This window comes from Ursus arctos, unplaced genomic scaffold (genome assembly GCF_023065955.2).
Source record: "Ursus arctos isolate Adak ecotype North America unplaced genomic scaffold, UrsArc2.0 scaffold_26, whole genome shotgun sequence".
NCBI lineage: Eukaryota > Metazoa > Chordata > Mammalia > Carnivora > Ursidae > Ursus > Ursus arctos.
The window spans coordinates 42,181,504-42,195,520 of record NW_026622941.1 but is presented as its reverse complement, the minus strand read 5'-3'; the positions used below and the strand labels follow the sequence as shown (position 1 = coordinate 42,195,520).

The 14,017-nt window shown below is 53.6% G+C and overlaps 1 protein-coding gene across 1 annotated transcript; it reads left to right on the top strand.

Moving 5' to 3' along the window:
* The first annotated feature begins 3,567 nt into the window (after positions 1-3,567).
* On the top strand, positions 3,568-9,191 carry LOC113250242 (keratin, type II cuticular Hb1). Its single transcript, XM_048216873.2, has 9 exons — positions 3,568-4,012; positions 4,735-4,943; positions 5,569-5,629; positions 6,570-6,665; positions 6,894-7,058; positions 7,322-7,447; positions 7,715-7,935; positions 8,201-8,232; positions 8,530-9,191. The coding sequence occupies exons 1-9, from the start codon at positions 3,644-3,646 to the stop codon at positions 8,799-8,801; spliced, it is 1,551 nt and encodes a 516-aa protein (XP_048072830.2). The 5' UTR covers positions 3,568-3,643; the 3' UTR covers positions 8,802-9,191.
* Positions 9,192-14,017: the final 4,826 nt, after the last annotated feature.

The window sequence follows — 14,017 nt, the reverse complement described above, 5'->3', positions numbered from 1 at the left end:
ACACGGAAAAGAATGATCATGGCAGCTCTGTTCATAATACAAACTCTAGAAACAGCCATGAGGCCATCAGGGTGGAGAGATAAAGAAGTTGTGGCATAGTCACACAGACTACAATTCACAGTGAAAATGAACATTAAAGCAGCTACAGGAAGCAACATTGAACAAAATAGACTAGACACAAAAGAATACACACAGTCTAATTCCATTTTTATGGACTTCAAAAACTGGAAAACTAGGGGCACCTGGATAGCTCAGTCAGTTAAGTGTCTGCCTTTGACTCAGATCATGATTCCGGGGTCCTGGGATGGACCCCTCATTGGGCTCCCTGCTCAGGGGGAGCCTGCTTCTCTCTCTCCCCCTGCTACTCCCCCTGCTTGTGCTCTCTCTCTCCTTCTCTCTGTCAAGTAAGTAAATAAAATCTTTTTTAAAAAACTGGAAAACTAAATAATTTGTGTTTTAAGGATGCGTACATTGGTTCTAAAACTGCAAAGAAAGGCAAGGGAATGAGTCAACACAAAATCCCAGAGAGGAGCTGTCCCTAGGCCAGCAAGAAAGGGGGGTACCATCAGAATGAGGCTCATAGGAAGCTCCTAAGTTACACGTATGTGTTCTTTATTCCTACAGGTGGTAGGTACACCACCTATAAATTCATTTGTGTGGGTGACGTATCTCCCAACTTTACCTTCTATAAAGTTCATATTGCCAGAGCGAAGACTACAGTGGGGATCTGGCCAACCCTCCCCCCACCTCTCTCCCCCCAACCCCACCACAAGTCTTTTTACTCCAAGAAAACATACAGATTGAATGTCCTTTTAGGTCTTCAGAAACTATCAGCAATTAATAAGGCCTGAAGTTTAACGAAATGGTGTCACATTTGAATTTGTTTATATCTTGTTTCTTTAAATTGCTTGTTTCTTTAAAATTGCTGAGGAAGGGCCAGCCATTAGTAATTAGCTCATGTTTATGCATGTAATTTTTATAAGGAGTTACACTGGTGGAGAAGTAACACATGTGTGAGATGCACCTTGACTCACGGCGCTTCTCCTCAGGACACAAGCCAGCTGGCTTGCTGGGGGCACTGCGGCTCAAGTGTGGGCAGTGCCCAGAATTGTGATGAGGGTACAAAGGGTCTCGGAAGTTCTGGCCCAGCTCCTCCAAACACATAAAGTGACAGCAGGTGCCACACCCTCCTCTGGCCAGATGGCTGGCACAGTCCCTGAGCCCATGTTTGTCCTGTCACGAGGCCTCACCCCTGAATGTTTCGCACAGACACACCTACCCTGAGCCCTGGCCTGCTCTCTTACCTTCTCTTTTCCTGTCCCCCTGCCCCCTCCCCCCTTCCCCCTTCCTAAGCCACGCTGCCTGCCTTTGCTCCTAAGACACAGCAGCTAGAGAGGGCTGCCAGCCGCATCAGTTCACTTCTCTTTTCTTCTCTTTCATTTAATGCAAATCTCTGTACTTCATGAGCTCATTTTCTAGACCTATTCTATTGCAGTGGGGTGGCTCACGGGTAAGTGGAACACAGTACCCTCTGTTGAGACACTTACAGTACACCAGAAGTGTATGAATAACTCAAACTGCTCTTTTCTGGGGACGCCTGGGTGGCTCAGTCAGTTAAGCATTTGCTTTCAGTTCAGGTCATGGTCTTGGGGTCCCAGGATCGAGCCCTGCATCGGACTCCTGGCTCATCATGGAGCCTGCTTCTCCCTTTCCCTCTGCCCCTCCCCCAGCTCATTCTCTCTCTCTTTCTCTCTCTCCCTCTCTTTCTCTCTCTCTCTCTCTCTCCCTCTCAAATAAATAAGTAAATAATCTTTTTTTAAAAATTTTAACTGCCTTTTTCTGTCCCTCCCTTCAGTTCTCAGCCACAGCGTCCGGCAGATCTCTAGACCCAGCCTCACATTGCCCCTGTGCTACACTCCCACCCTCATTGGCCCCTCCAGGTTCTAACCATCCCAACCCCCTGTGACTCTGTCCATCTTCCTTAGACTGATTCTCCCCAGCCATAAATTCACAGATATCCCTCTTCAACAACGTTTTCTACCCTCTTGAAATTTTCCAGAGATTAGGACATCCAGGCATTGCCATAGCTTGTAGGTGAGAAGGCATTGCATCTCCTGGACTCCATTACTTACTAGCTAGGAGACACTGGGCAAGTTACCTAACCTCGCTGAACCTCAGTTTCCTTATCTGTAAAATGGGGATGATGATCGTACTTCATGTGGTTGATGGAAGAATTAGAGACTGTTTGTGGCATGTATGGTATCACAGAGTAGGTAGCAAAAAAAAAGAAAATATCCTCTTATCAAAATAAGACTTCTGTTGTTCTAGTGTTCTTTCTAATCATACAAGGGGAATGTGCGCAAGTGACCCACTTCAACATCACGGATGGTAGAAGGAGCTGGTAATCTGTGCTTGGGGTGATACAGTAAGAGTTATAGCATTATTCATGAGGTGTTCTGCCCAAAAACGTTTCAGTTGCACCCAGTCAAGCCTCCAGACCAGCACTATCCAGTCGATGCTGCTGTGATGGTGGAAATGTTCTGTATCTGCTCTGTCCAGTGAGTTAGCCGGTGGTTGTGTGGCCATGGGGCTCCTACAACTGGGGAACTCCATTTTGCACTTATTTAATTTTAACCAATTGAAATTTAAATAGCCACATATGCCTACAGGCTACCGTTTGAACAGCCCAACTCTACAGTTAACTTCCAGGTCAAAATACAAGGGACAGGGCCACAAGTGAAGTCACATAAAATCGATTTAAAAACAAAAAAAACAAAAACTTTTGAGACTATTAGGAAAATTGAAAACGGAATGGCTAGTAAAGGATTCTTGAAATTATTAATTTTCTTGAATGTGTGGGGGTATGGCCCCGATTTCTGTAACTGTCAACTATGCGGGCAAAGATGGCACCGTATTAACCATTGCTGAGTCCAGGTACCTAAGGGGAGCATCTCAGGGTGTTTGTCATGCTATGCTTTCAACTTTCCTGTATGCTCAGAAACTCTCCTAATAAAAGTTGAAAAAGACAAAAAACCGAGCTATTTAATAATCCGCTGGCTGCTGGCTTGATAGGAGAACTGGGATCTAGTTCAGCAGCCCGCTAGACAGATGGAGACGGGGGAATGCAGATTTGTGTTACAGCAGCACCTCGGCCACTACTGAGATGGAAACTTCCAGATGTTATTTGTTAACACCTCAGTGTTTCCTGGGTCCCCTCCCAACTACCCCCGACACACGCACAGATCCCCTGCTTCTCCCAGATCTGGTCTTCCTCCTCCTCTCCTACCCTGGACCCCTTCCTACCTCCCCTGCCCTGCCCTTCTCTCCCCAGTCTCCTCAGATGAGTGCTGCTGGCAGGGCACTTTGAAGATGAAACATGCTGAGTCCCCCTACAGCCCAGAGGTTGGCATCCTATACACAGAGGAGGGTGTGGGCCACTCCACCATTATTAAAGCACATTCTAAAGAGGTGCTGGACTCACTAACCGCCCAAGCCCATAAAGCACAAATTGACCCAACTGCACAGCCAAGCCCTTCAGATCTGAGCATAAATAGGACTGGGACGCCTTGCAGAGCACATTGGAGTTTCCACAAGACTCCACACCTCATCCCCGTACTCCAAAACCCGAACCTCCAGCAGGACCATGACGTGCGGATCCGGATTCTGCGGGCGCGTCTTCAGCTGCGCCTCGGCCTGCGGGCCCCGGCCCGGCCGCTGCTGCATCACCGCCGCCCCCTACCGCGGCGTCTCCTGCTACCGCGGCCTCACCGGGGGCTTCGGCAGCCACAGCGTCTGCGGAGGCTTCCGCGCCGGCTCCTGCGGCCGCAGCTTCGGCTACCGCTCCGGCGGCGTGTGCGGGCCCAGCCCGCCCTGCATCACCACTGTGTCCGTCAACGAGAGCCTCCTGACGCCCCTCAACCTGGAGATCGACCCCAATGCGCAGTGCGTGAAGCAGGAGGAGAAGGAGCAGATCAAGTGCCTCAACAGCAGGTTCGCTGCCTTCATCGACAAGGTGGGTGTCCTTGATCACACCCTTCCTGAGCCTTCAGTTCCTGGGCTAGGCACTGAAGAGAGTCAGGGGCAGGAGACGCGTGGTCCAGGGGAGCTCCCAGTCTGATGGAGGAGATGGACACACACCCAGGGTGCCCTGGGACCAAAGACAGGAGTATATAGAGCAGAGGCTCCTGATTGGACAGTGTGGTTCTCACATGCAGCCTGGGTCCAGGCAGGCAGGGCCCCACAGACAGACAAGGACGGGCTTGGCACTGGCACGCCAGAGGAAGAGGGCAGTCCGTGCACACAGACACAAGAATGAACACAAGGAATAGCCAGAGGACCACGGGGGCATCCTGTGGGTGGGTGTCCTGGACCACACCCTTCCTGTACCCCACCCATGCTCAGGATCCAGGCTGGGCACTGGGTCACAGGCACACTAGAGACCTCCAGCTGGCTCTAGACCACAGGCCCCCTGGACTCACCAGGTCTGGAGAAGTCAGTGTCCCTGAGAGCAGGGACTGACCTTTCCCAACCTCAGCTCCCATCCCTAAATTGGAAACTCCAGACACAGATGGCCATCAGCAAAGCCAGCAGTCCCCTTGTCTCCCACTGCCCATCTCTGCCAAATCTCTGTGGAGCTGCAGACTTGAGAGTTCACCCTAAAGCTCTCAGTCCCACCCCAAACTGGCTTTGGGACACCAGGAGCCATCTGACCCCCTCCTCACCCCCTGAACGCAGGTGCGCTTCCTGGAGCAGCAGAACAAGCTGCTGGAGACCAAGTGGCAGTTCTACCAGAACCGCAAGTGCTGCGAGAGCAACCTGGAGCCCCTGTTCGAGGGCTATATCGAGACGCTGAGGCGGGAGGCCGAGTGCGTGGAGGCCGACAGCGGGAGGCTGGCCTCAGAGCTCAACCACGTGCAGGAGGTGCTGGAGGGCTACAAGAAGAAGTGAGTGTGGCCAGGAGGATAGTCTCAAGAAAGGAAAGGGGATTAAGCCAGAGCAGGATAGATTTGGCTTAGACCACAAGAGGAACTTTCCAATAGGAAGAAGACACTGACAGGAAGCCTGTGAGGAAAAATGCTCTGGGAGTTTACACATGGGGGGGGCGGGGAGGAAAGGGCGGAAGCTGCTCCAGCCGCCTCGTCCTTATGTGCTTGTTTCATTAATTCATCAAACTTTCACTGACATCTCCTCTATGTTCCGGGGGCTGGGCTAAGCCCTGAGGTGGGATGAGGGGCACCAGAACTCCTGTGGGGTTCCTGCCCCCCAGGGAGTTACGCTCCAGAAACAGAAAGCCTATAAACATGTGCACGGCACCCCTGCACACCCACCACCCACATCAGGAAGGAGAATCTCTGAAACCGGAAGAGCACTGGGTGACAGGGTGGATTGAGTGCCCAGAAGAAAGGGATGGACAAGTTCCCTTCTAGCCCAACCCTTTTTGATTCTATCACCGCCTCCCAGAGATCCGGTTCCTGGGATGTGTTTGTTGGGCTTTCATTCTCTTTTTTTCCTCTTCAAATCCCAGCGTATTAAAGTTCTAGCCCTGAGTCTTGCGCCCTTTATCTCCAGATACGAAGAGGAGGTGGCACTAAGGGCCACCGCTGAGAACGAGTTTGTGGCCCTGAAGAAGGTGAGTGACCCCGGAATCCGTGTTCCCCAACTCAGAAAGCAGGGCAGAGGCAGGGAGGAGCCATCTGTAATTCAGAGAGGCTGAGCGACTTCCCCAGAATCACATAGAGGAACCCCTCCCCTATTTCCTCCCCACCTGCCCCCGCCAGGCCCCAGTCCTCCCAGTGTGGGCCCCGACATCGGAGTACCCTGCCTGCTTCAAGCAGGGCCCTCTACTCCTCCATCCGAGCTAACTCCCATCTGGCCCATGGCTTCCCACCTCCTTCTGCCCTGTGCCTGCCAGAGAGCGCTCCTTCCTGACTATTGTGATTGAAAGACCTGTGAATGCTGGGGGTGGCCGCATCCTCAGGCCCACAACAGCTGTGAAAGGCTGGCGTGAACAGTACTGCTGTTCCTCACCCCTTAGACTTGATCCGCCACAAGTGCCATAACGTGGACCCCCCAGGTCCTTCCCACCACATCCATAGGAGGCAGCCAGGGGTTACTGTGAGGAAACTGAGGCACAGAGGTCAAGCGTCTTGTCCTGAGTTGCCCTGGTTTGGAAGGGGCAGAATTAATCCCAGAGACCTCTTCTTCCGACCACAGATCTAGATTTCTTTCCCTGAGGGGTCAGGACAGAGAGGGCGGGAGCATCATTAGAACGGACCCCTTTTACCCAGAGCCTCAGTTTCAGTGATAGTGCAAGGTGTGGATTCTGGAGGGATCATCCGCGTAGGTACCAGAAGAAGTGCCTGGAAACCTCACAGGCCCCCTCCCTTACCCAAAGCTGCTCCGGACCCCTCGGACCGAATAAAGGATTCCACCAATGCCGCGATACCAGGCATTAGGATGAGCAGCTAAGGAGGGTCTCCAGGGAGCTTGCCCAGCCCGGTGGGTGCCCTCCCGGGTGGGGAGAGCTCTGCATTGCCTTCCCAATGAGACGCCTGTGCCCCCCCCTTTAGGATGTGGACTGCGCCTACCTCCGCAAGTCAGACCTGGAGGCCAACGCAGAGGCCCTGACCGAGGAGATTGACTTCCTGCGGCGCCTGTATGAGGAGGTGAGGGGCCCTGGTCCAGGCAGAAAACTGGCAGCCAGCCTGGAAGATCGGGCTTTGGCCGAGGACTGGAGTTAGCCAGAGATTTGGGCTGGAGCTGCAGTCCATGAGGCTATAGTGGGAGCAGGGGCTGGAGACCTGGGAAGGCTGAAAAGATTGGGTCCACACTGGTGGGTGAGGCTGGGGTGTAAACAAGATCCCTTCTATCCTCCCACCTCCCACCATCTGCAGGAGATCCGTGTTCTCAACGCCCACATCTCAGACACCTCGGTCATAGTCAAGATGGACAACAGCCGGGACCTGAACATGGACTGCATTGTGGCCGAGATCAAGGCTCAATACGACGATATCGCCAGCCGCAGCCGGGCTGAGGCCGAGTCTTGGTACCGCAGCAAGGTGAGGGGCATAGGACACCTGCCTCCTAGACATGGCAGTGGCAGGGAAGCCAGATATATAATAACAAGGCTTCTTTTGTCTGGGGATTCTGATCCTTAGAATGGGAACAGAAGGGCAGACAACTCTCAGGTTATAGTGGCTGGGCAGGGCTGCCATGCATGGTTGCACAGGCTGAATACTGTACAACTTACCAATCGTCTGTGGTGTCTGAATGGGTGGGAAACTGCATCCTGAGCCTCAGGAGCATCTCTGCTTCCCCCCAGTGTGAGGAGATGAAGGCCACGGTGATCCGGCACGGGGAGACCCTGCGCCGCACCAAGGAGGAGATCAACGAGCTCAACCGCATGATCCAGAGGCTGACCGCTGAGGTTGAGAATGCCAAGTGCCAGGTAAGTGTCTCCTGGGGCCTCCCCGGGGTCACACAGGTCACACAGGTCACACAGTGTGTGTCCCCAGTGGATCTCACCATTCCCGCTCCGGCCCATCTGCAGGACTACAGTCCCTGGTTGTGGTCCCTGGGGGACACTCAGCTGATGAGGGGAGAGGTCTGTTCTTGGGGTGTTCCCAGCTGGGGGAGGGGAGAGACTGGACACATCCAGGAAATGGACAGAGAGACCCGGGACCATCACCCACCTTGTTCTCCTCTGGGCCCCTAGAACACCAAGCTGGAGACCGCAGTGACCCAAGCTGAGCAGCAGGGCGAGACGGCTCTGAGCGACGCCCGCTGCAAGCTGGCCGAGCTGGAGGCCGCCCTGCAGAAGGCCAAGCAGGACATGGCCTGTCTGGTCAAGGAGTACCAGGAGGTGATGAACTCCAAGCTGGGCCTGGACATCGAGATCGCCACCTACAGGCGGCTGCTGGAGGGCGAGGAACAGAGGTGGGGCCCAACCCAGCCTGGCTCTGAGCTGCTCATTCCTGTCCCTTGAATAAACAGCAGGCTTTCTCCTGGGTCAGGAAGGACCAGGGATCTAGGACAGCCTCTCATTCATCACTTTGGGGGAGGGGGTGGCTTGGGAGGGCCGTTCTCTCAGACCATCTGCTCCTACCCTCACCACTTGTGGACCCCGCTTCAAGGATTTGGGGAACCCCATCTGCAAGTCTGGCCAAATCACTCATGTTGTCTTTTTCTTCTTCCCCCTCAGACTGTGTGAAGGCGTTGGCTCGGTGAATGTCTGTGAGTAACACAACCCCCGTGTGGATGGTTTTAGTCCCTTCCTAGACGGATGGCAGAGTCTGGAAGGGGGGCTTCCGCTCAAGGCTAAATATAATAGAGTGGGCTGGCATCACAGCAGGAGGGTCTTGGGGTCAGAGAGAAGGAAAGAGGGCAGCTCTGGAACTAGATGGACCTAGGGCTGTAAGTAAAGATTCTCCTGACTTTGAACACACAGTGCTCACGGCCTGGGGAGGGGCTCCATTGGGGAGGCCACTGACCCACTCCCCAGAATTTTGACTGAGCCTTTGGGGTCCGCAGGTGTCAGCAGCTCCCGGGGCGGGGTCGTCTGCGGGGACCTCTGCGTGTCGGGCTCCCGGCCGGTGACCGGCAGCGTCTGCAGCGCCCCCTGCAGCGGGAACCTGGCGGTGAGCACGGGAATGTGTGCGCCCTGCGCCCCCTGTGCGCCCTGTGCCCCCTGCGGCCCCTGCACTTCCGTCACGTCCTGTGGCCTGGGCACCGGCGGCGTGGGCTCCTGCGGCATCAGCTCCTGCGGCGTGGGCTCCTGCGCTAGCAGCTGCCGCAGATGTTAGACACCCCAGCTCAAGCCACCGGCCTGGGGTCTCTCCCACCCAGCCTCCAGGTGGAGCAAGCTCTCAACTACTTCTCTGGCACTTTGAAAGGTCTGTCCCACTCCCAGCCTCTCATATCTGTGTGTGATCTCTTCTTTCTGGGCTCTGCTGCCCGTGCTGGGAAAGGCCACCCCTAAAAAGAAGTCCCCTTGATGCCCATAGGAAGGGGGCAGGCTCAGGGACTGGAGGGCCAGGACAAGGGCCCACCCTACGCGGCCCTGGGTGATGGCCGTACTCCATCCCCACAATATTCCCCTTCCATCTCCTCCATGTTCATCTCTGTCTTGATCTGTGTTTCCAATAAATCAATGTAGCCAACTCTGAGCCTTGTCTGCACCTCTGTTATCCACAAGGGTCTGGGCATAGAAGGGTCCCCAAAGTCACAGAGAGCAGAAAAAAGGTCTAGTCTGGGGTCTCCAGCACAGTCGTCTGTCCCTGGGCTCACAGCAGTCTCAGACTGAGCCAAGGGTGGTGCGAGGCCTCTCCACGACGTAATTTTATGCACACAACTGTAATGACCTTATCCACCACTATATAGATGCCAGAGGTGCCCAGTAACTGGGGCAGTGCCCCCACAGTTTCTGTGCCTGGCTGGGGTTTGAACCCTATGTACACCACTCATGGTCATTTCACTGACCCACACTTGCCTCCCAGAGCACATCCTGTGCCTATCTATAAACTGAGGGATAATGAAAATTAGATTCTCCAGCCACTCAAAGCTTAAGGAAACGCCACTCATTGCTTTGCTGGGGAAGACTCACGCCTGAGCAATTTATGAGAATTCCTTAAAGGGTAAAGACAGGAACATGATTTCAACTTTCAAAAAGCCTTTGATGTGGCTATTTTTTTTTCTTTTAATGGAGTCCTTTTGGGGTTTGGAGACCTGTCATAGCTGATAAATTACCTCCAAGATAGAAAACAGCACGTAGCCAGAAGGTGAGGGGACACAGAGGTGAACACATAGCCTCTGGAGCCTGATTACTTGGGTCCAAAACCGGGCTCTCTTCCTTCCTGGTTGAGTGACCTCGGGCAATTTACTTTGCCTCTCTGTGCCTCAATTTCCACATCTCTAAAGTGAGAATGATGAAAGAGCGCCTACGTCATAGGGCAGATGGGAGGACGAGGAATTTCATATACCTAACATGTTTAGGCAATTTCTGCCACAAAATAATCACGAGATGCACTGGCCCTTAGCAGTGTACTTTTGCAGAATATAAAGTGGAAATCCCTCTAGGGAGCAGAGCCATGGTCAGCCTCCCATGAACATCTGTAAACTGATTGCATTTACACATTTACATCATATTACACTTACATCTGTGATCAGAGACAACAAATAGAGAGAGGAATCTCCACGTCTTCTGGGGCCGTTGAGCTCCTCCATGAAGAGAACTGTTTCCCCCTTGACACTGATGAGGCTTTTACAAGTAGTAAAGAAAGTGGGGAGACAGCCCCTCAGCTTCGCTATGGGCGAAGGCAAGTTCCTGAATATATATCTGTACGTCAGGGTCAATTTCTAAACTTCCAGGCCCAGGCCCAGGAAACAGTAGCAGAAAGCATCCCCATCCCTCAGAGCAATAGAAATAAATAAGAATATTGAGAGACCAGAAGTGAGTGGTCTGAAAAGACCACACTCTTTTAAGGGAGAGAATCGATCCAAGGCCTCCCACACACCAGTATGGCCCTTCTACCCTCCTGATGGAATTCTGAGCAGGGCAGAACCTGGGAGCGTTCCAGAATGTGCAATTCTTCTAATCAGCCGTCTGTGCGGTAACACCACACAGCTCAGAAGCAGGTCACCAGGAGTCCAGACCTGAGGCCCAAACCCCAGCTCCGTCTCTCTATCCTTTAGTTCAGAAGCCACCTGCAACTCCAGGCCCAATGAACTTATTTCTGCCGACAGACCCCTCCCTTCCTAGCCCACTCATCTCATCAGCCCAGCTGGGCCCTAATGACCTGCCATACTTACTCTTAGCCTCCCTCCAGCTCTGACTTTAGGCTCTGTCCTTCTCCAGGAGCGCTATCCTCACCTCCCTCTATTTCCTACTCCTGGGCAGGCTCAGGAAGAGAAGCAAGAGTGAATGAATCAAGCACAGAATACTCATGATGCCTAATGGTGACCTCACTGTGTGACCTTTAGCAAGTCACCTCCCCTCTCTGAGCCTCTGTGCATTCGCTAGTGAAATAAAATGTTTAGACAAGATGGCTGCTGGGGTCCCTTACCAATCCAAAGCTCTGTTAGTCTTCTGAAGAGGTGGGACAGGACTAGGAGCCAGAGGAAAGCGGGGAGTCCATGCAGCCGTGCTGGACGCGTGCTGTGTGTGCCTTCAATCCACATAGCTCACTGTCTGTGGGCAGCTGTCCGTGCATAGAACAGTATCATTGCATCCAGGTGTATGCACATCTCCGGGCATCTGTGTGGAAGCGTGTGTGTGTGTGTGAGCATTTCTAGATGTGTGATTGTGGGTATGAATGTGTGTATGCCTGTGTGTATGTGCTGCAGAGGGGAGTTTTGTGGGTACATGTGGACAGGACTGCAGTGTCAGTGCACAGGTGGACTCGTGCTGGTGGGGGCCGGGGGGGCCCCAGATAGAGAACTGGACTAAGGCAGGAGTGGTGAGGGAGGTGCCCTCTGGCCAGGGAGCCCCAGCTCTTACCAGTGGGCTCCCCTAGCTCCCCTCCTGCCCTGTGGACACCCTAGCTCCCAGCTGGGGCAGCAAGAGACCAGCCGGCTTTAGACTAGTAGAGCCTTCTTTAAAGGTGCCCAAAGACCAGGACATGAGATAGTAATGACATTTATGTAATTCTTACTGTGTTTGAAGCACTTTACATATAGCGATATATTTTTCACACAACCCGTGACAGGTACATTTGTATTTTACGGATAAGCCATGGTGCAGAGAGGTCAAATAGGGAGGAAAACTAAAAGGGATAAAGGAATCGATACCGGTTAGATTGGGGGGAGGGCAGGACTGAAGCTCAGAAACAGACAGCGTTTGGCCAGGAGAACAGCAAGATTGGAAACAGAATCCAGACCCTTCCTTCCTTCCTCCAGGCTGGCCGGGCCGATACACTGCAGCTGAATTACATCCGGAAGGATTGCATTTAGACTCCTCAAGAGACTCCCGAGGGGTTTCCGTCGGGTGAGACATGTTAATGGTGGAAGAACAACCCAATGCATCCAAGGACAGAGCGGACCAAACAGAGAGCCTCACTCGACTGGTTCGCATCTACTGCGTGGCAGGCCCTGGAGATGGGTGACCAGGACGGTCCCCAGCCTGGAGGGGCTCATATAGACCTGGCAACACAGCTAAGTTCCATGTGTCATGTTGCAGGGCTGTTAAGTGTGAGGCAGGCACGAGGAGCCAACAGAAGAAGGCTGACCCCTAGTGGTCCCCCCTTCTGCTGAGACGTGATGACTCAAGGGGTGACAACCCGCCTCCCTTCAGAAGTCGCCTCCACTAACAAAGCTTCTAAATAGGCTGGTAAACGACTCTCTATAAATGTACCAGACGGTTCTCTCCCACCCCAGCATGGAATGTGGCCCGTGGCCAGAGGAGCCACTCTGAGAATCGGTCCCCAAACCACAAACAGGGCTGGTGGCCCACGCAAGGCTCGCAAGCCTGACCCTTGGGATCTGAAGTGACATCAGGCTTGGGATTTGAAACGGGAAACTGTGAGCAGCTCGTCCTCGGCGATGTAGGCGGCAGAAGGCTCACCATCAATCCTGCCAGCAGCTCCTAGGTGATATTTCCTTCAGCACTTTCCTTGACATGATCAGCCTGGCAGGAGCTAGAAAAACCTGACCTTGAAAATCACGGAATGTCATTACCTGTTGGCAAAATGCAGAGAACATGGAGCCCAACTGAGAAATCTCGCAGAGGGGCGGCTCTGCTTTCAGGCAGTGACTTCACACCGGGAGTGTGGGAAGAATGTTGACACCGTTGGTGTCCATCAGTGTTGACCAAATGGGACTCCAGTGGGTCCCCATCCCCTACCCCTCAGGTGGGTGGCAGCCTTCCAGCCAAGTTTCGATCTCATTCCTCTTGCATGAGACTGCTCTGTTTACCCAGGAAGGGGGCCTTTTGGATACCTGTTTTCTGGGCAAGGACCCAGGAGAACACACCAGACACCCTGGCACTAGTGTACCTTAAAAGGTAAAGCCAGAGCCTCTGGCCAATGACACACCTTAACCCCACCCAGGGACACAGAAAGCAGAAACTATTGTTCCCCAGATGTGTTGATGATGTAACCCTTTGTGCAACAGAAAAGAATGTGAGCTCACCGAATGGAAGCTTCTCTGGGGCCTATGTGGCAAAGAAAGAGCCCAGAAACCCAGCCCTTCTCTGGCCACCCCCCCAAACTAGCCTATCTTCTGCCCCCCAAAGTCCAGTTGCCTTGTGAAAACTCAGAGCAAACTACACCTTAGACCTAGAAGTAGAGGCAGAGCTGGAACCCTCCATCTGATTCCAAAGACACGCCCTCGTCCACCAAGGTGTGTGGCTCCCAGCCCGCCATCAGGTCACTTGTTAAACTAGAACCCGGGCCGGGGCCACCCGGTGGTGTTCACGACCCCCAGCCCCAATCTGCGAGGGCCATCTTCCCCAGGCCGTGTCCTCAAGTGGCCCTGCCAGGGCAGTAGAGGACGGTTGGCCCCCATCCCCATCTCACTCCCTTCTCTTTGGGGCTGGTTTCCTGGTGTCTGGCCGGCCTCCCTTCCAGAACCAGAGTGCCTTGCTCACACAGCACCACACCTGACCTTCAAAGGCCGTTCTGTGAGTGTGTGTAGAGCCAGTGAGGGGATGGATGAAGGCAGCACCCAGCCGCTCTGCAGAGGGGCCCCAGGCTGGGGAATGCAGAGCTGAGGAGGAATTAACCCTTTCTTTCCCTTTCCCCAAGGGCCCTCAGTCGCCCACCCCTACCACCCTGAGGATCCTGTGATATCACCACCAACTGAAGTCATGCGGACCCACACACCGCAAGGGGAGGATTGCTTCCTGGTAGTGTCCCCTCCTTTTCTCCCCTCCCCCCAAACCCGGCCAGCATCATCTGTGGTCAGACACAGCTTGAGGAATCCAGGGACAAACAGCCAGGGGGGCTTAATCCCCTGAAGAAGTTTTTATTGCAAAGGAGGAGTCCCAGGGAAAGAGAAGTGGGGGGCAGGTCACAGAAGCAGGGTG